Below are 26,212 nucleotides of genomic sequence, written 5' to 3'. Positions count from 1 at the left end.
AGCAAATTAATCGAACCCAAGGAAGGGGTCTTTGGAAACTTCAATCTATAGCCAGTCAGTCAGAAGCACAGGCAATAACCCAGGTTTGCAACTGGCATCTGAACTCAGGGAGGAATGGGGTAGTCTTGTAGGGCTGAACCCTTAACCTGTTAATCCGATGCCGTCTCCTGGGAGGAAGTGTCAGAATTGAGTTGAATTACAGGACACCCAGGTGGTGTCAGGGAGAATTGCCTGTTAGTGAGGAGACCCACCACCACATCGTACATGGGTCCAGAACCACCAAGGGTGTAGGGGAGTAAAACCGGAGGAAAAGCCAGTAAGGGCTAGAAAATAGTGGATAGAAACATTTAAAGCTCCCTCCCTCCTCCTCTCTTTTTCTCCTTTCCCCCTCTCCCTACACCTCCCCATTCTGTCTCCCAACGCCCAAGTTTTCTGCCTCTCTCCAATCTGAGAGCCCTGTGTCCTCTCAGCTGCCTCTGTTCTACCCAAAAGGCATTCTCTGGTGCACTGGAGTAACAGTCAGGCCTTCATCCTGCCTGTATACTGACTAAAAGACTAATTTCCTGATGCCAATCAAAGATGAAAATGCATTTCCCTCATTAGGGAGAAGCTCAGACCCCACAGCCTCTGTGGGTATTACTATCCACCCATCGCATACGCAGCAGCAAGAAAACAACCTGTGCAGAAGAGATGTGCCAGGCCAGGCAGAACCCCAAACATGGGCCAGACCTGAACATGAATCTAATACCTGAAGATGCCTTCTTGAGTATTTCAAATATCAAACCCAAAGTGGCCGGCTCAGTTTTACAACCATTCATCTGCAAAAGCTGTGCAATCACTTTGGTTTCTGCCTTTGACCCAGGAAGTTTATATACTCACACTGCTATGTCTTGATTTATCAAATGTAGACATTCTCGATTGACTGCCTGCTATGGTAAATGAGGATTTGGCTTTCTTACACTACACTGTCAGTCTCTTTCCTTCTCATCCACATGGCAGTGCCTGGTTAATTTTCTTTAAGGAGTTTTGAAGATGAACCTAAAAAACACCTTCCTCATCGCAATGCGTAAGTTAAGGTCTTCTACTATTTACTTCAGGCCTGACTCCCATCGTGGTCTTCATCATTGTTGAAGCTGCTCTCCCACAAAGGTCTTGAAAGCTGAAACTGCCCTCCCCAACCACAGCCCCGTCGTATCTTCAGGGCCCTTCCCCTCCTTCCTCGCCTCTCCCTGTCTCTTTCCTCCCACTGTGCCCCTCCCCTCTCCTCAGGCTCTCTCTATTATTGCAGTCCTCTCATGGCTTATTTATCTCCTTATCCAGCCTGGGTCCCATGGCCGGTCATTTTAAGTGTGCTTTACTGGCACCCCAAAGCCTTTACCATCCACATTCTCTAATTGCCAGCTGCCAAGTGGCGCAGGAGAAAGGCCAGGAAACAAACTAGTTATTTCTACAACAAATCAATGATACCCCATCTCAGCTGGACTTTCACCGATGCAAGGACACCTTCTGTTTGTCCCTATTTGACCCTCCCGTATGTTTCCCCAACAACATCTGTTCCAAATCTTTTCTAACCTTCTCAGCTTCCCAACCTAATGTTCATCTGGCTCTCCTTCCATAGCTGAGCTCACGTCTTGCCTCCCCGCCAAAATCCAGATCAGCTCAACCTCCATCCTCCTCACATCCAAACCAATGGCCTGGACACTACTTCAGACCCAACATTTTGCCTCTCATTTCAGGGGGTTCCCGGTTCACTAAGGATACCTCTGCTCTACGTGTCTCTATACTTTCCTCTGTGATGCTTCTTTTGTCGTTCCTCCTCCCAAAGACCATGCTACCCTGCCACCCGTTAAATGACCATCCTCTCTTCCATTCCATATAGCCAAAATATTCAAACAGCATACGCACAGGCCTCTACTCTCTCACCATCCATGCTTTCCCAACCCCTTGTACTCCACCTTCCATCCCATCACTCTCTGGAAACTCTCTCAAAGCTCACCAGCAACCTAGCAGCCAATGCCCAAGACCTTTTATCTCTCCCCCTTCTCAGACCTCTTGGCAATATTTAGCTCTTTCTTCCTTCCTTCCTTCCTCCCTCCCTCCCTCCTTTCCTACCTTCCTTCCTTTTTGAGGAAGATTAGCCCTGAGCTAACATCTACTGCCAATCTTCCTCTTTTTGCTGAGGAAGACTGGCCCTGAGCTAACATCCGTGTCCATGTTCCTCTACTTTATATGTGGGACACCTACGACAGCATGGCTTGCCAAGTGTGTCCGCACCCGGAATCTGAACCGGCGAACCCCAGGCCACCAAAGCAGAACGTGCAAACTTAACCACTGTGCCACCAGGCTGACCCAGCACTTTCTTTTTTCTAGCAATTTTATCTGATTCTCAGATTCCAACCTGGTCTTGGGTGAAGGAGGAGATTGCTTTCAGATCATGCCACGCCCTTGTTGGAATCTCTCCATGGCTTCCTGTCATCCAAAGGATAAAGCCAACTCCTCAGCTTGGCACGTAATAATAGTAGTGAACAGTAACACGGAACTTACCTTGTGACGGGCAACATTCCAAGCAACGCACACACACATCACATCCTCACACAACAACCTCATGAGTTATGTGCAATTGTTATACCCATTTTCCAATGAGAATACTATGGCAGTGCTTAAGGTAAAAACTAGGCATATTGCCCAAGGTCAAACATCACTCATTTCAAACTACACTATAAAGCTATAGTAGTCAGAGCAATATGGTACTGGCATAAAAACTGAAACATAGGCCAACGGAATAGAATCAAGAGTCCAGAAATAAACCCACACAGAGACAGTCAACTAACAATCGATAAAAACGCCAAGAATACCCAATGGGGAAAGGTTAGTCTCTCCTACACGTGGTGTTGTATTATTCACATGCAAAAGAAGGAAACTGGATCCTATGTTCACCACTCACAAAAATTAACTCGAAATAGATTAAAGACTTAAATGTAAGACCTGAAACTGTAAAACTCCTATAAGAAAACATAGGGAAAAACTCCTTGACATTGGCAACAATGTTTTGGATGAAACACCAAAAGCACAAGCAACAAAAGCAAAAATAAGTGGGACTACATCAAACTAAAAAGCTTCTGCACAACAAAAAAAAATCCACAAAATGAAATGACAACATACAGGAGAAAATATTCTCAAACCATATATTTGATAAGGAGTTAATATCTGAAATATATTAGGAACTCATACAACCCAGTAGCAAAACAAGAAACAATCTGATTAAAAAACGGGCAGGGGGCCTGAATAGACATTTGTCCAAAGAAGACATATAAATGGCCAAAAGACACATGAAAAACAGCTCAACGTGACTCTCATCAGGGAAATGAGATCAAAAACACAAAGAGATATCACATCACACATGTTAGAATGGCTGTTATCAGAAAAACAAGAAAAAACGGAGAAAAAAATGCACTTGCATCATCAATCCTCTTGCAGAACAACTAGAGCAACCTGAAAGAGGTTGGGAGAAGGAAACGAAAGCTGGGAGAAGCCTCAGGGAGGTGGGCGATGCTGAGGGCGGGACTCTGGTTAGTAGGTGTCTTCACTGAGCCACCTCCTCGGGCTGGGGAGGTGCTCAAGTCTAAACCCAACTCTGTAGGTGTTTCCCCTGAGCCTTTTCTTTACCAACACTATGGTCATTGGCCCATTCTGTCCTGGAGACTTGGTCCTGGGACCATCAACATGAACTATAGAGGTCATTTGGCCATCCCCCAGCCTGAGATTCCCTTCCTGCTCTCCCCACTTAGTAAAGTGAGCTCTTCTCCAAGGGAAGGTTATTTATTTTTGTGGATGAGGCAATGTAAATATGGGGTGGGGGGAAGGAAAGACAGGCGGAAGAGGAAAGAAAGATATAAAAAGGTGTGTGGAAGTGGAAGGTGTCCAGTGGCTTATGGGGAGAATTTACTACCCCAAAATGTGTCTCTTTCACTTGATCATTTTTAAGAAAAAAAGACTTAGGAAGAAACTTTGACCTTCCCCCTAACTGCCTAAAAGAATTTAAGATAGAAGGCCTGTTCTAGGAAGGAGCTATCAGCATACATAACCATAGGGTAATATGAAGTAGGTGTGGCAGACGGGAGGAACCTCACAAGGCACATTTGATCCAAGTCCTCTCTGTGTACCACGGTCTTTGCAAGGCATGGCAAACATTGATTTACCAAACCTTTGCTTCCCCATCTCCATGTGAATTGCCTTCCTCCCCTTTGAAGTTCCAAACCACGACCCCCAACATCCTCTTTTCTCTTTAGCTGAAGATGGTATTTAAGGTGATGGCTTTGGCCATTTTGGTGAGTTACTCAGTTTCCCTGTGTTTCTCCAACATACACATGGTATTAAAGTTTTACTTTCTCCTGTTATTCTGTTGCATGTCAATTTAATTCTTAGACCAGCCAGAAGAGCCTATAAGGGTAGAGGAAAAATTTCTTTCTCCCCTACAGGATCCAGGAGGAGGTAGAGATGGGTTAATCTCTGCCTAAGCACTGATAGGGAGTCCCTCCTTTGCTCCTTCATCTCTGTTATCAGTCTCCAGATCTCATCCTCACCAGCCCAGGTCTTAATCAGTGACGGGGCCCCAAGAAGGAAGCAGAAGGGTTTGGGGCACCATGAATTGACCTCTCTGGATGCCTTGGAATCTGGGCAGAACCTGGGGTCTCTAGCCACAGGCATGGATATTAGAAATATAAATATTAACTAGGACCCCTGATTGATTTCTCTACAACTTGGAAACCAATAGAAACTAGCCATGATACTGTGTCATCTGTTCTTCAAGAAAGTAGCCATTTAAACCTAATACAGGCAATCCTCAGTGTTAGGCCCTCTGCTAAACTGGGCTTCCCTACCAGCCATGGTGCTTGGTGTGTGCAAGGGACTCTCACATCAAAACTTGGAGGTGTTTCAGGCTTCCATGATTTGCCTCTTCAGCAACAGTGCAGAATGTATTCCATTTGTCAGAACACTATTTTTTGAACCTGCTATGATACCAGTGAGACTACCTGGCTAATTCCCTGCCTGCTTTTCCTTTTCTTCCTTTCCAAGAACACCTCTCTATGAGTTCCCCTGCCCGCAATCCTGATTTTATAGACAGCATAGACTCATGAGCATGGATTCTGAGGCCAGATTACTTGGGTTCAAATTCAGTCTTGTCCATTAACTCATAGTATGGCCTTGGAAAAGCAAATTAACCTCTCGGTACCTGTGTGCCCATCTTCAAAATCAGAAAAGGACACCTCAGTGAATTGCTGACAGAGTTAAGTGAGTTAACACGTGTAAAGCACTATACAATTGTTAGATATTATTAGTATTATTTTGGTTATTGTTCTTTTATTATTGCCATTCTGTGCCTTTGTCCCTGAGCCCCGCCTCTTCCTCCAGGCTTTAACAGAAGGAAATTTCACCATGGGAATTCGCACTATCTGATGCATTCAGCCACCGCTTTTTCATATTACATGTAACTCCATGTACTGCAACATCCTTAACCATTTCTATCAGCTCTTTATCACTACACTGGGTCATGCTAGTTCACCTTGACTTTCTTCAGTCTCAAGCAGAGGACCTCTCTCTGCAATACAGTGCATGGCAAAGTAAGGAGGAGCCTTTATTCCCTTCCTTTAAATCTTCAGACCTGGGTTTGTCTATAAGCTCCAATCAGTCAAGTCACTGATCCTCAGATTGAGTCTATTAACAGCACATGGATTGAAGGGCTGATCCACCATGATGTTCCTTGTTCTCACATTGGGCATACAGACTACATGTTACCCAAGCCAATAATTATTTATCACAGTTAGATTCCACTACACACCCACCATGATGTTTTAACTGAAAAAGGCTGACAATGTCAAGTGTTGGCAAGGATATGGAATAATCAAGCATTGCTATCGAAAGAGTAAATTGATTCAGTCAATTTGAAAAATGGTTTGTCCTTATCTACCAAAAATAAAGATCCACCTTCCCTATTCTCATAGATTACACTTTCGGGTATATAGCAACAACAACAACAAAATATGTGCATTGTAAGATGTGTTCGTAGAAGCATTATTTGTCATCGTCAAAAGCTGGAAACAACCCAAATGTGCCCCAACAGTAGAATGGATAAGTAAGTTGAGATATGTTCATACAATGGGATAATCTACGTTGTTACAAATCAGATTTATGGTTACCTTTGGGGAGGGGAAAGGGGTCAACAATTGAGGGAGGTACTAGGGGCTTGTCTGCGGTGCTCATAACGTTCTGTGTCTTCACCTGTGTGGCTGTAACAGAAGGGTTAATCTTGTAAAACTTCACTGAACTGTCCACTTATGATCTGTGTGTTTTTGACTCAAATTAGAAAAATAAAAACACCTCTTTGACTAAGAAAACCAAACAAACAGGAAAATCACTTGGGTATTGGCTATAAAATTATTATCAAGAACGCTGAGCATCTGTACATCATGCAAGACCACAACAGGATAAATCCTATCATGCATTTAATACCAGGAAGGATTTTGCCTTTACTAAGTAAATAGTATACTATTTATTATTTTTAAATTGTCTACTTCTTCTTTGATAATTTAAATTATCAAATTTAATGTGCAATCATATTAATTCTATTAGTCCTTGGAGACAGCATTTTTTTCTTCTTCTCTCTTCTCTTTCAGCATTTTTATTTTCTATTTTTTTTGTACTTCTATTTGCATTTTCACAACCTTTTGTATGTGTGCCTCTTACTTGAGGTTACCTCAAATTCTTTTTGAAGATGGTACATTTGCCCAAGAATAAAACTTAACAGGACAGACCTTGAGGATATCATGTTAAGAGAAATAAACCAGACAGAGAAAGACAAACACTGCATGATTTCACTCACATGTGGAAGATAAACCAACACATGGACAAAGAAGACAGATTAGTGATTACCAGAGGGGAAGAGGGTGGGCAAAATGGCTAAAGAGGCTCATATATATAGTGATGGATAAAAATTAGACTATTGGTGGTGAGCACAATGCAGTCTACACAGAAACTGATAAATAATAATGTACAACTGAAATTTCACAATGTGATAAACCATTATGACCTCAATAATTAAAAAATAAATAAATAAAACTTAACACGTTCTTCATTCTCAGCCTCATTCCAAAAACTGATTCAATCCCTCCTCCAAACGGGAAAAAATTAGCAAATACCCCAGCAGTTGATGCCTTGTACTGGCATGTATATATATACATATACAAATATATATGTGTGAGTGTGTACATTACACTTCATTTCATATCGGTATATAAGATTCCACAAAGAGAAATGAAAAATGTTACCCGAGGAAGTCTTGCTTGGGAATACACGTCAAATTTCAAAGACTTCTTCTTTAACTGCCTTCAGAATTTTGCTTCCTCGCTTTTCTCCACAGGATTAAAAATGTAATAAGTGGGAAGGAATAATGGGACTATTAAACCATTGCTTACTGGCCACATGGGTTAAAAAAAAAAAAATCTCACCACTCCTAATGCAAACAGTTGGCTCCAATGAGAGTTTGGGGTGGGGTTAGGGCAGGACTCTAACTAGACTACGGAGCTTCAGCAACACAATTCTCAGGTCTAATTAAAACAAGCCCCTTTTGCTCACCCGAAGTTTCACAAAATTACCCCACAACTACCAGCATTAAGCATGAAACAGCTGATTTCCCCACTGTCAAGAATCACAGTTTACAGCGCATACGCAAGGGTCCTGTTTGTAAGTATAAAATCACTCCCAACTTCTGAACAATACTTTCCCAAACCCCAAAGGAGTGATGATCAAAAAGCAGAGAAAACAAAGGTGATGAAATTTCTTTCAGGAGTCAAAGTCTTTTCTAAGAAAATGATAAACCATAATCAAGACCTCTCTCCAAACAGAGCTTATCCTCTCCCCGACCCAACACACACACACACACACACACACACACCATCTGCTCAGGAAGAATCCAGTCCTGGACACTTAAGAGGACTTCAAGTGCCCCCACTGGACAGCATCCCTACCTTTCGCCTAGGCCGCCTCCCACCCCCCCCCCCGCCTCCCCGCCCCCCCCCCCCCCCCCCCCCCGCCTCCCCGCCCTCCCCCCCTGCCCCGCCCCGCCCCGCCTTCTGCTCTGCTTTCCCAACACCTCCCTCTAGCTGTAAGAGTCCGGGCTGCTCCACTCCCTCCCGCCAAGCCAGCAGGTCTCACTAGAATCATCCTTGCTCGGCTAGAAAATCAGATCTGTTATAGCCAAAATAAAAAGCAGAAAGAAAAGAGCTGCCCTGACCAGCCAGAGATTTTCCCGTGCCCTTCAGCCCCCATTCTCTGATTTCAGTTGGAATACCAGGATGCAAAGCCCCTGCTGTAGTTGGGGAGGGTGGAAGGAAGGCTAATTTTAGCCAAGTCCGCTGGTGGACTGTCAACCTGTGATCAGCTGCTGCAAACCGGGGCTCTCAGCCTAAATGCCGTCAGACACCTTTCCAAATGAGCCGCAGCTGCTTCGTGTCTTGGGCCCTGCAGCAAGGGTTATGTATGTATATACATATAAATGTATATATGTATGTGTGTGTGTGTGTGTGTGTTTTAATAGCAGCTTTATTGAGATATAATTCAAATACCATCAATACACCCTTTCAAAGTATACAATTTCAGTGGGTTCAGTTAGTATACTCACAGAGTATCTAGTTTTGGATCACTTTCATCACCCCAAAAAGAAACCCTGTAATCCTTAGCAGTCACTTACCATTCTTCCCTCCCCCTAGCCCCTGGCAACCACTAATCTCCTTTCCATGTCCATGGATTTGCCTATTCTGGACATTTACTGTAAATGGAATCACACCATATGCGGCCTTTTGTGACTTGCTTCTTCCATTCACCATAATGTTTTCAACATTCATCCATATTGTAGCATATAACAGCATGCAATATTATGATTTATACGAAATACATATTGGTCAGTCAGATGACCAAAATATTTCTTTCATATATATTTGGTCTTCATCCAAGTTCCTGGATAACAGCTCTCAAAACCCTTAGAATGTCCTGAGCAATAAGGTCAATGGCAGCATTTTTTGATAGAATATTTGGCCTTTCGTCCTCACTTCCTGAAATCACTGCAGAGCCATAAAGGTGAAATGGACATCTGGTTATTCATAACATGCCCCTTTCCACCACAACTGAGTTATGTTAATGAGCTAACTTCTGGAAAGCACTGAAGGATGAGGGCTGGTTGTCAGGGGACTAATCATGAATAGAGGGTCGGCAGTTCCAGTCCTACCTCAGACCTCTGACGAGGAGGGAGGGACTGGAATATTGAGTTCAGTCACCACTGGTCAATGATTCAATCAATCGTGCCTATGTAGTGAAGCCTCCATAAAAACCCGAAAGGAGAAGATTCAGAGAGCTTCCGGGTTGGTGATCATGTGGAGATTTGAGAAGAGTTTGGAGGGGTCATGGAAGCTCCACACCCTGCCCACATACCTTGCCCTACTTACCTTTTCATCTGACTGGCGATTCATATCCTTTAATATCCTTTTTAATAAGTTGGTAATCTAGTGAGTAAATGGGTTTCCTGAGTTGTGTGAGCCAGTCTAGAAAATTAATCAAACAGAAGGAGAGGATCGTGGGAACCTCTGATTTACAGCCAGTCGATCAGAAGCACAGGTAACAACCTGAGCTTGCCATTGGCATCTGAAGTGGGGAGCAGTCTTGTGGGACTAACCCTTAACCTATGGAATCGGATGCTATCTCCAGGTAGATGGTGTCAGAACTGACTTGAACTGTAGGACATCCAGCTGGTGTCTGAAGTATTGGTTTAGATGTGTGGGAAACACCTCCACATGCACACACACGTTGGAATTGGTATCAGAACGCTTCAGCACCCTTTCACAACTCTCTCCCTTGGCTCCTATGACTATGAAATAGCTCTCTCCCAGCACTCCCTCTGCTTCTATTTCTATTCGTTCTCATTGTCCTTTGCTGGCTTCTCCTCCTCTACCCAATTTTTAAAGTCAAAATGCTTAAGAGTTCTATCCTGGCCCTTCTCTTTTCACTGTACACTTGCTCCTTGTTTGGCAACCTCAGTCATCATCAGCTTCAACCCTGATCTGACTGCTAAGAAGTGACAAACCTCTGCCTTCGGTCCAGACCTCTCCTGAGATCTAGCTTCTCAAATTGAACTGCCTGCTGGACATCTTCCCCCTGAGTTCATCCATTCATTCCATAGAGTCCCTGCTATGTGCCAGGTCCTACACTAGTTACTGGGGATAGTAGAGGTGAGTAAAGTAGACATGATATTTGAAATCTCAGAACTTACAGTCTCAGTAGGAAAAATAGCCATTAGATAAATATTCCCAGAAATAAGGATATAATTACACATTGTGATGAGGGCTATGAAAGAAAAGCATAGGGTGCTAAGGGGGTATCACAGCAGTAACTCAAACTCAACTTTTCAAAACTGAAATAAGGATGATTCACTGCAATCTAACCTTTCTCCTTATTTTCATGCTATTTCCTATCTCTACATGTATTCAACAAATACTCGACAAATTCAATGATGCCCACTAGGTGCCAGATACCCACTTCCATCCAGTTGCCCAAGCCTGAACCCTGCAAAATCATCTTAGACCATTTCCTCATCTGCCACATCCAATCAATATTGATTCTACCTCCCTCAGTCTGTTATGGCCACCCAATCCCCTCCATCTCCACTTTACTGTCTCAGTTGAGGCCAGCAGTATTTGTCACCTGGATTCCAGCAACAGTTTCCTGCGATTGCTCTGCCTCTGGTTGCTCTCTCCCCTCCTATTTGCCCTCCACAGGGCTCTAGGGTTTATTTCTAAAATAAAAACTTTGATTATGTTTCTCCCTGCTTAAAAGCTTTCCAAGACTCGCCAATTTCTTCAGACAAATCCCAATTCCTGTGGAGAAAGAAGGTTTGATGTTGTGATTGGATGTGACTCTGCCATCTTTTATTTAAAGCAGTCTGCAAGGAGAAAGCTAGATCCAAAAAGTATGTAGTTTTATGACATGAGAACGTGTACAATATCTGTATTGGCAAGTTACTTATCAAAAATCTGGTGGGTTAATTTACAGCTTAAGTAAAAACGTCAATTTCGTATATTAAATCCATTATATACATTAAAGAATGCAATGTCAGATAACATGTTTTACCTGTTTTGTGGTCATCATTTGCTTTATAGTTAAAAGAAACAGTCCTGTGAGATTAAATTAAAACTTTGGCATTAAACAAATATGAGAGCACTCTTTATTACTTTAAAGTGGTTTTTTATCATAAGAGACAGAATTACACAATTTAAATTAAACTTAAACATGACCTTGACCCTACCTAGATACTCTCTCTTTATTTATTGCTCTTGTGTCAGCAGAACATATTTTCTAATCTTCTCGTTCTTATCTTATTGAGGAAGAAAATAACTAGCACAGGAGTACTTCAAATTTACAACTTACTTGTTTCAATAAGACTACTTACTCCCAAGGCTGCTCATAGAATATTGATATGATCAATATTTTACTTTAATTTTAACCAAAGCTGAATAAAAATGGAAGATGAATGATTTTTATTTCCATACTTCTTAGCTTGGCATGTAATGCTCTGGCCATGGCTTGCCTCTTAGCCCCATCTCTCATTATGTCTTCCCTTGAAGTCTGAGCTTGTTACTGCCCAAGCGGGGTCATCTGCCTGCTGCAAGACACGCCAATAGTCAAGAGACAAGGTGGTAGGAGAAAAAGGACTTTATTATAGCTTGCAAGCAAGGGGGAAGATGATCAATTAATGTCTGAAAGAACCATCTTTCAGAACAAAGACTACAGGCTAGTTATTTAGGGGGCTAGTCTCTGGGTTGGGGAGGCATCTTATCTACAGTTGGGAGCAGACATCTGGTCTCAGTTCCTGACAGTCTTTTGTTTTACTGGATGTGCAACAGAGACTGGAGCAGTGCCCTACAGCCTGATCTTTCAATTGTTATTGACGATGGCTATCAGCATAGACTCTCTGCTTGGGGGTCATCACATTCCTAAGGAACTCAAAAGAACAAAGTTATCAACTTATAGCAGCTTGGAGGGGCCATAAAATCTACAGAGCATGTCTGGGTTAGTTAATCAGAGGTCACTCAAACTAACACTATGGTTTCTTTTCTACAATATGGCTTCCCTTATGTCAACCTTGTGTAAAGCCAGTATCAATTCCCTCCTTCTGTCATTCATTCCTAAATCTTGAGGGATACCCTGTTGATGAGGGGTAGAGGTTGTTCCATCTCAGTGAACCAGTTTCTTCATAAGATGGTGGTGCAGGTGGGCTCCCAAAGTTAGGCCTATATTGTGTAAGCAATAACCAGGTATTTAATAAGAAGCATTTCTAGAGAAATAAAAAGAAAAACAAGGTTAATGGTAAGAGCAAATTATAAACCAGTTTCTGAGCCAGAGGGCAGCCAGTCAAAAAGATTTCCAGATGTCAGATTCAAAGCATCTTTTGCAGTTTGAAATATCTCTGATGTCATCAGATGTGCAGATGTGCACATATCTTTCTGAATGACTTACACAGCAACAGACATGAATCTCTTCTAAGTGTATGGCAAGTTGTCCAGATTTAGTCTGCAGGGTTTCAGGAAAAGGGCAGGTTCAGTTCTCGATGATTCCAAATGTAAATGATGGAAAAAACTGAAAACATTAGTTTGGAGATTTATAGCCAGATATTTCAGGATCTGGTCTAGTTTACGGATAGAAAACAAAAACATCAAAGATAATTATCAGAACTAGAACCTAATATTCATGAATGTGTACTGTCAGTTCTATTGAAACATAGTTTTTCTCTCTAAAATCACCCTCATTTTTAGCAAAAATAGCCAAATGAGACCCATTGGTTTGCAAAATAAGTCTAGTTTCAATAAACTTGTCCCAATTTTTACATAAGTACAGCAAGAATAGCAATTAATCTTACAGGCTCCTTTAAATCTGCTTTGGTAGAACTTTTCATAAGGCATCTCAGTGGACTTTAAAGGCCTCTCAAGGCCAGGAAAGACAAGACAAGGACTTGTCACCAGATTTCGCCTGGAATGCCAGTAGATTTGAGTGGATTTCTCTCTTCTTGAGGTCCTCCAAAATATTCTGAGGTTTCAGGCATCTGCCAAAGAAGTGACCTTCTTTACTCACCTGGTAAGGTGGCTGGGAACGCTGTAAACAAGATACCAAGCTAGTATTCCCAAGCAGCTTTATCTCATAAAGTCCAATCTTTGTTCCTCAAAAGCTCTCTTGTCATATCTGAGTCTGCATGTTTCTCTCAAATATGACACTCCAGTCAGAGCCTTGGTAATATAACCAATGTTGCCAATTGTGTTCTGTTATATGGAGAACATGTTCTTATTGAACATATGCAAATAACTATATTGCCCTGAAACCAATACTCATTCACTAAGAGTTTCCAAGTCCTGGAGAGATCAGGTAGAGAAAAAAAGATAAATGTTTCTATTTTACTTACAAAGGCATAATTTTACCAAATTGCTATAAGTCATAGTTAGCTTGAGAGAAAAGAGAAAAAGATTTCCTTAGTGTGGAAAAAAAAAAATCAAAAAACCAGTAACATCTCAAACAAAACTCATATAAATTATAATCATCCTCCTCAGTTCATTCAGTCCTGTATAATCGATTCTTGATCTTAATGTTCTGTTAGTAGGTTCATGAAGTCATCAGTTTCTGTTAGAGTTCTGTAATTTCTTACTCAGTTCAATTTTGTGATCTGAAAGTTTATCAGAAACCTATATTCTAGAGCAAATGTCAGAGTCCTTTCCATGAATCTCTCCAAAGATGAAACATATTTGCAAAAGCACCAGAGTACAACAGCAACTATCCACAAATAACAAAAGACTCAAAAGAGCAGTTGACAAAGAAACTTGGCTATTTCTGTGACATACAACACTTTGAGATAATAACTTGATGTATGGCTGACAATAAAGACAGATCAGAATTTTAGGAATGTTATATAATTTTTAAAATATCTATATCAATAACATTTACCCACATAATACCACCTAAGAAGGTTTACCAAGACTTATTTGACAGTGCTTCCCATTTAATTTAACATACCTAATAAGCGTAATTCGTTTAGTGTCTTTTTCTTTATAGAAAGAGAGAGAATAATTTTCTTTGAGTAGTCCCAGGGGTCCTCTGAAAATTCCAAAAGAAAATTTTTTTTCCTTCAAATCAAAAGAAAGACTTCACTTCGGATATAAATTTTAGGGATCTTGTCAGAAGTACCAAAAGGTCTTAAAACACTTCGTCAAATATGAAACAATGCTCACTGTGAAACAATGCTTAGTTATCCATTCAATCAAAGTGACAACAGAAACAGTCAAGGGCAAACAGAGAGTTAAAACAGTTTTAAAAGAAAATCTTAACAGAGAGACCTCAGTCTTTTGAACATAGAAAATTATTTTAACAAAACATAGATTTTCTGTCTTTCTAGGTAGATTAACTCAAAAATCAAGAAAACCCTTTCTTAACCTCTTTATCAAGAGCAGACTAAAAGTCCAGGAAAATGATCCTTTTAAGAAAGATATAACTGAATTCTAATTTTTGTACCACTTTACTCCAATATTAAAACTTATTCATTTATTTATTTTAATCTTAGTCAACTTGACCATGCACAAAATTCTTTCCTTGAGTTCCTCTTCCACAAACCTTCTATAACTTTCTTTGTACATTCAGAATTTGTCTGATGCTTTCTTTCTTCCCTTCTAGTACTTTAGGACAAATTTATCTTCCTCAACAAAAGAAAGAAAAATATTTCCATTTTTTATACCTTCTTTACTGAAAACATACATCTTACTTTCCTTGACTACAAAGATGTTTTCCTTATTAATTCTTAGCAGCTTTAATTACATATACTAAGTAAAATTTTTGACCCTTACAGACCTTAGTGAAAACTAAAAGTAAACAATTATGAACTGCCTTTTTCATTAGCATTCTGTGGCTTGGCAAATTCATAAACACTTTTCATAATTTCTAGAAACATGCTACTTCATAGTACAATCTTTAATAAAATACAAGACATGTTTACTAATACACCAAACATATTTTAGTTTCTCTGTAATAAGAAGCCAAAAGCAGATAAACCAGATTTAATAAGTAATGTCTAATATTTCATCTTATTTGGAGACGATCTAGACACTCAATGAATTTTTATCATTCAGCTTAACCTAGCAAAACTTCAATGTTTCAAGTTACCAAAGAGATTTTGGAAGCTATTTTAAGTACTCATGTCATGAAGTGTCATTATTGCTAACAGTTTATCTATAGGGGCTGTCCCTGTGGCTTAGTGGTTATGTTTGTGTGATCTGATCAGCAGCCTGGGTTCACAGGTTTGGATCCTGGGCACAGACCTACACCACTTGTCAGCCATGCTGTGATGGTGACCCACATATAAAGTGGAGGAAGGGTGGCACAGATGTTAGCTCAGGGCTAATCTTTCTCAGCAAACAAAAAAGTTTATCTAGAATTTCTTATCTCATTTATATCTAAACCATTTGTTTATAACAATCATATACAGATTACTCACAAAAACTGTGACACTAAGGCAGTTAGCCATCATCTTAACTTGTTTTAAGTACATCCATAATACATAATCATTATTAAAAAGTTTCCCCAAAAACTTTTACCCTTTTTACATTTATTTAGGTTAACTGTTTCCAATAATTACTTAGACTGCCTATAAAGACTTTGAGACATCAGACGAAAGCAGTTATCATTCTAAGCTATTATTTTGCTGACAAGGGTGTAACAGGGATAACATGTGCTTATTTGACTAGTAAACTCAGGCTGTATAGCTGCATCATATTCAATGCTGAAAACTCTGAAGACAAGTCCATTTTAATCAAACCAACAATCTTAAATAAGCTTTCAGTTACCAAAGATCAATTTATATCATGTTAACTTCAAAGACATTTGGAATAGTTGCATTTAGAAATAATTGATGTAAGCCCTTACTTACACCACTTAAACAGAGCTCTTTAGAAATTATACTATCTGGAGGTAAAATATCACACATATGTAACACACATGTACACATACACAGAGTCTCCACACCTATTGTTTTAAAATTACTGCCATGAATCAGGTACAGCAAAACAAAGCTCCCTAGTTATGAATCTGAATTTTATTTTAAGATTTTTTACTAATATTTGTGAAGACATTCATGATGCCGCATTTTGCTAAGTGTGCTTTTAAGGTCATTTTTCTTTTTTTTCCTTCAGTCCTAGGAATTAGTGATGCACTAAATATTCTCCAGAGGGTTTTCAAGCTGTTTGAGATAAAGGAAACTGGTGGAACCTGAACTGCCTCTAGAGATGCATTTCCAGTCTTGCAAGGATTTGGGTTTTCTTAAGTACAATTGCAATTGATTTCTCAGAAATTGCATTGTAACTCAAATAATATTATAGGTTGATCTACCTATCCAATGACATCACAAAGGCAGAGAGAAACTATTCAAGTTTTATCCAAGATGCAGTTTCTAGGGCATAACCACTCCAATTGAAAGTGGGGATTTTTCTGTGTTTGTTTTTCGTGAGGAAGACTGGCCCTGAGCTAACATCTATTGCCAATATTATTCTTTTTGATTGAGGAAGGTTGTCACTGAGCTAACACCTGTGCAAATCTTCCTCTGTTTTGTATGTGGGACACTGCCACAGCATGGCTTGATAAGCAGTGTGTAGGTCTGCACCCAGGATCCAAAACCACGAACCCTAGGCTGCCGAAGCAGAGCATGCAAACTTAATCACTACACCACTGGGCCGGCCCCCAATTGAAAGTGTTTTTAATTAGCTAAAATTCACCTTAGTGGCGAGTTTCTGGTGACGCTTGGGGTGTTCTCCATGTGGTAAAGCTGGTGTCCAACTATGACTGGGCCCGAGGAAAGGTGCAGAGCCCAACTCTGGGCATCAATATAGTTATAAGATTTAGTCAAGTCCCACTCAGCCAGGGCACTTAGTCCCTGAGCCAGCACAAGGCAAGCCAGATAAGTAAGAGGCAAAGGCCTGGAGCAGGCCAGGGGCCAGGGCTTCCAATGCTGGGATGGAGAGTTAAGCCCCTGGCTAAAGGGTTTCACGTTTTCAATTTTACAGAAGGTCCAGGTTCTGCTCAGGTCCAGCCCAAACCAAACCTCAACTTGGTGACAACAGACAAGGTGATGAGCAAGATAGATAAAGAAGGGAAAAGGTGATCAGGCTCTCACCCTCATGGCCACTTCCCAAGGGTTATCAAGATAAGGGTCACAGAAACAACAGTTCCCATGCCAGGGCACACAACCCCAGCAGGACAGTTTACAGAAGAAATTACAGGTCTCCTGTCCCCGTAACTGACTCACTAGGAGCCTAAAATGCTCAACAAGTTCTTGACAGGAGACAAAACAGGGTCCCAGATTGTCAGTCACAGGACCGACCCAGGGGTCAACCTGGAATGACTCCAGGTGCCCCAAAACACAGAGGAAAGCACCCAGGGGTGGAGCACTTGATCCTTTAAAGATTTCTTTGTTTCTCGGTTCCAAAACTCAAATGGAGCCCAAAACGGCCACTGTATCCCAGGATATCTTACCGGCTATTTATGGCTAACCCCATTTTAGGAGGCTTTCCCAAGGTGGCTGCAGGAAACGAGGTAATTTTCTAAAGAGAGTTTGTTCCCATCACCAAGAAACTCAGTCCCCAAACAGCCAATTTTAAACTATTTACCAACACAGACACGGACACAGAAAAACCAGACACTATTAAACTACTTCTCAGATTTAGGTTAACAAATTCTACAACTGTTTCCACTCCAAATGCACATCCAGATGGTCCTATTGGGCCCCAGATGGCCCTGTAATAAATGGAAGGACCCAAGATGGAGGAGAATGGAGTTCACGGGCATCCGCGAGGTGACTTACCCTATTCCAAATTGAGCCCGGGTTCTTGCCAGACATAGCTGTTTCTGTTCCTACCACAGTCAGCATTAGGAGGCCACTGTACCAGTATGGGAAAGCAGGAAAGGCAGTTCCCCGAGACAAAGAGAGCTTAGGTAGCCACTAAGGACTTACCCAACAGGTTCCCTGTCTGAGGTTTACTGGCCATGAGCAGGATTTAATGTCCAACTTGGAGTGCCAAATTTGTTACTGCACTACAGTGGTCATCTGCCCGCTGCAAGACATGCCAATAGGCAAGAGGCAAGGTGGTAGGAGAGAAAGGACTTTATTACAGCTTGCTAGGAAGGGGAAAGATGATCGACTAATGTCTGAAAGAACTATCTTTCAGAACAAAGCGTACAGGCCACTTATTATAGGGGTCTGGTGTCTGGGTCAGGGAGGCATCTGGTTTCCAGGTGGGAGCAGACGTCTGGTCTTAGCTCCTGACAGTTTTTGTTTTACTGGATATGCATCAGAGACCAGAGCAACACCCTATACATTGATTTTTTAGTTGTCATTGATGATGGTTATGAGCCTAGTCTCTCTGCCTGGGGTTCAGGACATTCCTAAGGAACTCAAAAGAACAAAGTTATCAACTTATAACAGCTGGGAGGCTCCATAAAATCTACAGAGCGTATCTGCGTTAGTTAATCAGAGGTCATTCAAACTTATAGTATGATTTCTTTTCTAAAATATGGCTTTCCTTATGGCAGCCTTGTGTTGAGCCGGTATCAAGCTCTCTCAGTAAGGAACTATTGGCAGTTTCCTGAAAGCGTCATGACATTTACACTTGTGCCTGTCTCCCTGTACCAATCTTATCCAAGTCTTATGGAAAATGTCGACACCAATAGATAGCTGGTTTATAAATGCATCTATAACATTTTATTACACTTTTTCACTTGTGCCTATTGCCCCTACTAGACTATAGTTTTCTCCAAAACACAAATGACATCATTAATTTTTTCTCCCCAGAGCCTAGCTAAATGCCTAACACAAATGGTCACTAACTATTTGTGGAATAAATGAATAAGTTAAAGAATGACTGAATGAACCATATCTTTGCTGAATATATCATCTTCTTACATGCTAAAAACATCCGGAATGACAACAGGAGTTCAAGTGGAAGGGAAGTCCACGAGGTAGGTGTCTAAGCCTGCAAAGAACTTGGGGAGAGAGACCTAGGCTGGTTGATAGATTACCCAAAGAGAATGACAGTACATGTAAATAGTAAATGTAAGGAGGCTGGCAGATAGTGTAAAGATGGACAAAGGGGTTTTGCACCTATGTGGGCAAAATCATGAGGGGAAACCAACTGGAAGGCAATACTGCCTCCCAGCGGCACTTGGGATAAAAGCCTCTACCTAGAGCACTTTTACGGAAGAGCTTTCTCACGAGTGCCATGAACTGCACCAGGCACCTCTTACTCTATCTCGTCTAAGCCTCACCAGAACCCCTTGTAGAGACATAGCATGTAGCATCGGGGTTAAACGCACAGACTGGAGCCAGGCTGTCTGCCTCTCCCACGTACTAGCTGTGTGATATCGGACTAGTTACTTAAATTCCCTGCACATTTCCCGATCTGTCAAATAGGGAAAATATTAGTACCTACCACAAAGACTTCTTATGAGGAATAATTATTGAGTTCTTAAAATGGTACTTGACAGCACAGCAAACACTATATAAATGTTAGTTACTACTTTTTTTTTTTTTGAGGAAGATTAGCCCTGAGTTAACTACTGCCGATCCTCCTCTTTTTGCTGAGGAAGACTGGCCCTGAGCTAACATCGATGCCCATCTTCCTCTACTTTATACGTGGGATGCCTGCCATTGCCACAGCATGGCTTTTGGCATGTGGTGCCATGTCCACACCCGGGATCCCAACTGGTGAACCTCGGGCCACTGAGAAGCAGAACGTGTGCACTTGATCGCTGCACCACCGGGCCAGCCCCAAATGTTAGCTACTATTATTCCCTTTATCCTGATAAGAAACTAACATTAGGGGTTGGCCCGGTGGCACAGCGGTTAACTTCCCACGTTGTGTTTTGGCGGCTCAGGGTGCACCACTTTGGATCCCGGGTGCAGACATGGCACCGCTCCTCAAGCTATGCTGTGGTCAGCATCCCACATATAAAGTAGAGGAAGATGGGCATGGATGTTAGCTCAGGGCCAGTCTTCCTCAGCAAAAAGAGGAGGATTGGCAGCAGTTATCTCAGGGCTAATCTTCCTCAAAAAAAAAAACACTAACATTAAATAAAGCAACCACATGATACGAACTCAGTAAATATAATTTCCTTTGCTTTCTCCCCTTATGTCTTAGCAACATAAGGTGTTGCCCTCCTTAGTGGCCCTGAAACTTAAACAGGGTACTCCTGAATTGCCCAAAGAAGTCAGTTCCTAAAGACACCAATGCAGAAGCTGAGAAACCTCCATGAAAAAGTTCAGGGGGATGTGCTTCCAGAAAACAGCACTCTCCAGGGCACTCCTGTTACTATTATTAGAGTGAAGACCTTCCCAGGCATGAAATCCACCCTACCCAAAACAGGATGCATAGGGATTGGGAAAATCAACCAAGATTCGTGCAGGAAGCCAGATTGCTAGGAATATTCAAATAAGTATGATCTGCCCAAGGTCCATTTTTGCTTGATTTGTCCACAGGAGCTGAGGGACCATGATCATATTCAAGATTAGGCTAAAAATAACTTACTAGAGACTCAATTCCCTCCTTGCTCTCCTACTATTATTGTAAAAATAAAATTCATGAAAATGATGGTTTTCAAGTGACACGTATGATACTGATGTGATAACCAGACGGCCCACCCCAGTCCACATCTGCAGTGAGATGAATGGCAGATCACATATCAATAGCACACAGGCTCCTTTCATATTTGCAAAGCTCTCCACAACTCTGCAAGCTCCCTCCAATTCAGATTTTAGTATTCCTGGGTGTTCTATTTGAGAGACTGAATATACAAACAAACCATCGCCAGATCAAATATAAAAATAGAGCTCTGGCCCACAATCTGCAGAAGCCTACCCAGGAAACTGTTACTGAACACAAACACAGATTCGTTTACGCGCCACACGGCAGGGCCAATAAGTGGAACACCACGCTTGTGGCGAGGAAAGAGGTTTACTATAGAAAGGCAGCCACACAAGGACATGGGAGTTAGAACTCAGATCCACCTCCTTGAAGGGAAAAGGGAGGGGGATTTATCCTGGGCTTAGGTGGTGGAGGGGGAGCATGTGGCCTTGCTGATTGGCACCTTCCCAATAGCCTGCATTCGGTCTTGAAGACTGAATTTCTTTCCCCTTGACTGTCTGGACTTTTCTGGTTAGTTTTCATCTTCAGCCTGCGTTTGGCCTTGTGAGGCTGAATCTTGATGTCTGGACTTTGACTTCCTGGGAAAAACAGCTCACTTATATACTGAAGGACAGAAAGACATGGCTAGTTTTAAACAACGGTTGACTATGCTGAGTATGCACAGCTGCAATTAGCAAAGCTTCTCTCAAAGTTTTTGCTCTAAGAAGATGTTAACTTCTTCAATCTCAGTTTCAAAACCAACCCCCTTAACTATAACAAACAGCCCAGGAAGCCAGCCTGCTATAAGTCAGAATTGTAGAAGTCAGACTGCTGTCTCTGGTGATAGTCCAGGAAGACAAACAATAACCCCTGTAACAATAGGTCCAAAATGCCCAGAACTGAATTAATACCCAAAAGCTTCCCTAATTTTTCTCCCCACTCCCAACTTAGAATCAACCAGACAAAGCCAAATATGCACCCCTAACCAACTACATAGGATGCCCGGCTCCTAGTTAGCCCACCTGGAGCTTCCCCATGTAAATAGCCTTGAATCCGGGAATTCCTGAAACCTTCTCTCCCCCCCGCCCCACAGAAAGCCTTCGCACTCCTCGGCTTGCTTTTGAGTCTCTGCCAAAACGCAGGTGACAGTGGCTGACTCCCTTGCAATGCAGCAAGCTCCGAATAAATAGCCTTTGCTTTTCTCATTTGGTCGGTCTTCATTTATTTGCACAGATTGGACCTAGCAATTCATGAAAGACTAATTTCCAAACCCTCTTTAAAAGATAGTGGTTTACATTTTTTGTGTGTTATTTCTAAAACAGTCACAGAGTTAGCAGAGAACATCGTTTGCTTCCCCTTGATAACCTCAGTCAATATGCTTAAGGGCTCACCTTTCCGCAGAATACCTTCTTGGAATGGGCGCAGCCTCCTTCTGCCCACCTGAGCTGTAGACCTAGTACCCCAGAGCCGGTGGGCGGAGACCCGGGGGAGCGCCTCCCGCGCCCTGGCCAACCTCCGAGTGGAAACTACAATTCCCAGCGGCCCCTGCAGACGCGGGACGCGGCCACGACGCGCCTGCTCAGTGGCGGAGGCTCGGGCTGTGTGGTTCCCGCCAATTCTTGCGGCCGTCCTGCTTGGGTTGAGTTGATGGAGCCGTTTGACCCCGCCGAGCTGCCCGAGCTGCTTAAGCTTTATTACCGGAGGCTCTTTCCCTACGCCCAGTACTATCGCTGGCTCAACTATGGCGGAGGTGATGGAGGCGGGGAGCCGGGAGTGGGTCCGGAGGGGAGGGGAGGAGGATCCGGACGGGTACCTGGGAACGACAGCGTGGAGCACGGCCGCCAGGCTCTGTGCTGGGTGCCTTCAGGCGTCATGTCGAGCCCTCCTCAGCCCCTCGGAGGGTAAATGGGCCGAGAGGGGAGATGATGCCCACCCAGCTCGCGGCCACGCCGAGAACAGCGGAGCCGCGGCTCCGGGCACTGCGCGGCCGGACTCACGGTCGGCGCCGCGTTTACCTGCCGCGGGGCCGGCGCCGGGCGGGTTGGTGGGGCGGGAGCGCGATCTGCGTCGGGGGCGGAGGGGCGGCTCCCGGAGGAGGAGAGGTCCTGAGCTCTGCGCGGCCCGCTTCATGAGTGTCCGCCGGGGAGGGAGAGCTGGCGTGACGTATTTGAAATATTTCTGCATCTTTTTCCTCGTTTTTACTGTTCCCTATCACATGCGGGATGAAAAGCCCCTTGCAGTCAGGGACTGGGTCTTGTCTTTGGTTTTGGGGGGGGTTTATTTGCGTGTAGCACAGTGCTGGCCACAGGCGGCTCATTAAAAATACCGTCTCATTGGTTAATGTTACAGTGCTCTGAGCTGAGTAAAGTGCCAAATTAATTTTAAAATATACATTTATTTTGCAGTGGTAAAGAATTACTTTCAACACCGTGAATTTTCCTTCACATTGAAAGATGATATTTACATTCGCTACCAATCCTTCAACAACCAGAGTGATCTGGAAAAGGAGATGCAGAAAATGAATCCTTACAAGATTGACATAGGCGCGGTGTATTCCCACAGAGTGAGAAATCGGTTTTATATATCTCGTTTTGTTTTTTAACCGAAAATGCATTGGTCCCCTTAAGGTTTTGAGAGAAAACTTTTTAGGGTTTATTCTAGTTGAAGAGCCACACTTTATTTAATTGTTTTTGCAAGTACATTGTTATGTTTTTTGTTCTGTGATACTCTACATTACTGACTGGAAATCATTTGGAAGTGCTTGTATTCTCAGTAGGACAAAAAAAAGCTGAGTTTCTGGCAAAAGATTAAATGAGGAAGTCAGCATGATTTAAGGGAGAGAATTAAGAGAGAATTACATTCTCTCCCAGCGTTGGAGTTCCGCTCGATTCCTCTTTCTCTCACACTCCTGAATCCGTTCCATTAGGACATCGCTTTAGCGCTACCATAGTAGTATCTAAAATCCTACCACTGCTACCACCGTCATCATCCCTCGTCTGAATTACTGTGGAAACTTCCTAAGAGTTTGCTCCTGTAGACTCCAGAGTCTACTCAGCACAGCAGCCAGAGTGATCCTTTTAAAACAAGTCAGATGCTCTGATTCCTCTGCTCAAAACCATTCTCCAGGGGCTCCCCTTTTCACTCAGAGTAACGGCCCCTCTCTCCCTCACTCGTTCCACCTCCGCCACACTGGCCCTTGCTCAAGCACTTTCCACTGCCGAGAACCCAGTCCCCCAGATATCTTCTTGGTTCCTTCCCTCGCCTCCTTCAAGTCCTCACTCACTGAAGCCCACAGCAACCTGCTCCCCTCATCCCCCTGCCACCCATATGTTCTAAGCGCCTAGAAGAGAGAGTACACCATGAATACTTGTTGAAGGAATGAACATGCCAAAGTAGCCCTTCGTCCTCTCCTTACAAATACACACATGGGGGGAAGTAGACCCGTGGGCTAATAGCTTTTGTATGGTGCTTTTTTATATGTCGTGTATCTTGTTTTCATATCAATCCTGGTTATTCTTCTTACAAAGGAGAAAACAGGCAGGGAGGACTTAAGTAATTTGCCGAAGGCCACATAACTTCTAAATGATACAGCTGGGACCTGAACCCAGGTTTCCTGACTAAACCCCAGGGGAAGGGGGAGGAGGTAAGAAAAGGCAGGCAGGAAAAGTCCTTTGGAGAAGTTTCCTCTTCTTTAGACGTGGAGATTAAGTGGGGTCTCTATAGAAGGGGCACTGTAGTCCTCCCTAACACTGAAGGGGAAGAAGTCTCATTTTTTTATAGGGTCAAGACAGGCATCTGTACAGCTTGTTTTTTAAGGTCTTCCTTAAAAAATAAGGTCTCCTCCTACTCCTCCTATTTTCTGCTCCCCAGAGGCAACCACTTTCTTTTAGCTGATTCTTGAAGCATTTGCCTCCTTGTCTCTAAATGACATGATTATATTTCTTCCATTTTTCCATTTTAAGCATTATCTATTGACTTTCCACTCAGGCAGATGAGGAGTTAGCTTTCCTTACCTCACCCCAACCCTCCCCACACATCCAAGCTTCCCATTCCACATGCTCCTAATATGTTTGTTAGACTAAAAATTAGAAGTAGGTCACTAATTCAACTCCACACTCTGTAAATTGTCTAAACCTCCCAATGTATTCAGACCCATCAGGCAGTTTGCCAGTTTCATCCTGAAGAAATTTCTCCTGCAGCCTCCTCACCTCCAACCTGGACTGATTGCTCTCTAGACCTGACGGATGAATATGGTCTTGTAATCACTGTGGTTTCCTTTCACCTTTCTCCTTGTTGGATCCCTTGTTGCCCAGATCCTATGTTCTCTTTTTGGTTTATTCCTTGTGTTGGTGGAGCCGATCCTCCAGGAGCTTCCTGAGAAAAGGTGAAGGGAAGACAATGCTTGACACCTGTGTCTGGAAAATGTCTTCATTCTACCTTGGTGCTTAACAGGTGGTTCAGTTTGTAAATCAATCTCTCAGAATTTTGAAGACATTGCTACATTATCTTCTGGTTTCCGGTGTGGCTGTTAAGAAGGCTAATGCCATTCTGATTCTTGTTCTGCTGTGTCGGAACTGGAAGCTCTTAGGATTTTCTGTCTATCCCTTCTGTCCCCAATGTTTTAAAATTTCACAATGATGTGCCTTGGTGCATATTGTTTTTCTATGTTGTGCTAGATATGGGTCCTTATGATCATGAACTTGTATCCTTCAATTCTGGGAATTTGTTTCTGTTTTTGTTTTGGTTTTGGTGAAGAAGATTCACCCTGAGCTAACATCCGTTACCCATCTTCCTCTTTTTTTGCCTGAGGTAGATTAGTCCTAAGCTAACATCTGTGCCACTCTTCCTCTATTCTGTTTGTGGGATGCGTCCACAGCATGGCTCATCAGTGGACTAGGTCCGTGCCCAGGATCCAAACCGTGAACCTGGGCGGCCAAAGTGGAGCATGCAGAACTTTAACCACTCGGCCATGGGGCCAGCCCCTCTTCCTTTTTTTTTTTTCAATATGATTTTTCCCTACCTATTTTCTCTGGTCTCTCTAGACATCCTAAAATCAGATGTTAAGCGTCTTGGATTGGTCCTCTCATTCTATTTTTTTTCCCTCCTATTTTCTATTCCTTTGTCCCTTGGCTGTACTTTCTGGAGAATTTTCTCAGAGGTTTTCATTTCAGCTATTATATTTTAATTTCCAAGAACGTTTTTAGAGTACTCTGTGCTTTTTTCATTGATATGTCTTATATCTGAGGATGTCAATGATAGTTTGTTTTCTTTTCTTGCACCATCTGCTTTCTCTAAGTTGCTTTTTTTTTTTCTGTTTTTTCCCCTCTCTCTTTCATATTAGAGGTTTTCCTCTTATGTCTGGTAATCTCTTGCCTGTTGCTTATATTTAAGAATAGAGTACTAGAAGCTATTGGAAGCTCTGCACACGTGACTGAGATGTCTTTACTACAGGGTGATCTGGCTGG

The 26,212-nt window shown here is 42.5% G+C and overlaps 2 protein-coding genes across 7 annotated transcripts in view; one reads left to right on the top strand and one right to left on the bottom strand.

Moving 5' to 3' along the window:
- LOC100052892 (17-beta-hydroxysteroid dehydrogenase type 6-like) overlaps positions 1-22,340 on the bottom strand; it is a 33,355-nt gene extending 11,015 nt beyond the window's left edge. The window contains exon 1 of the mRNA XM_070271725.1: positions 22,139-22,340. The gene's annotated coding sequence lies outside the window, so the exon portion shown is untranslated. The remainder of the gene's footprint in view (positions 1-22,138) is intronic.
- Positions 22,300-26,212, top strand: part of LOC106783298 (DNA primase small subunit) — a 40,156-nt gene continuing 36,243 nt past the window's right edge. For all 6 annotated transcript variants that reach the window (XR_011440139.1, XM_023643818.2, XM_070271727.1 and 3 more), the window contains exons 1-2: positions 22,300-22,497; positions 23,153-23,310. Coding sequence is in view for 5 of the 6 variants with exons in the window: in XM_023643818.2 (XP_023499586.1) it covers positions 22,395-22,497; positions 23,153-23,310 (261 nt within the window). In the remaining variant the exon portion in view is untranslated. The remainder of the gene's footprint in view (positions 22,498-23,152; positions 23,311-26,212) is intronic.

Source organism: Equus caballus, chromosome 6, assembly GCF_041296265.1.
Source record: "Equus caballus isolate H_3958 breed thoroughbred chromosome 6, TB-T2T, whole genome shotgun sequence".
Classification (NCBI taxonomy): domain Eukaryota; kingdom Metazoa; phylum Chordata; class Mammalia; order Perissodactyla; family Equidae; genus Equus; species Equus caballus.
Note: the sequence above shows the minus strand (reverse complement) of the source record. Positions and strands in the feature narration are given on the sequence as shown.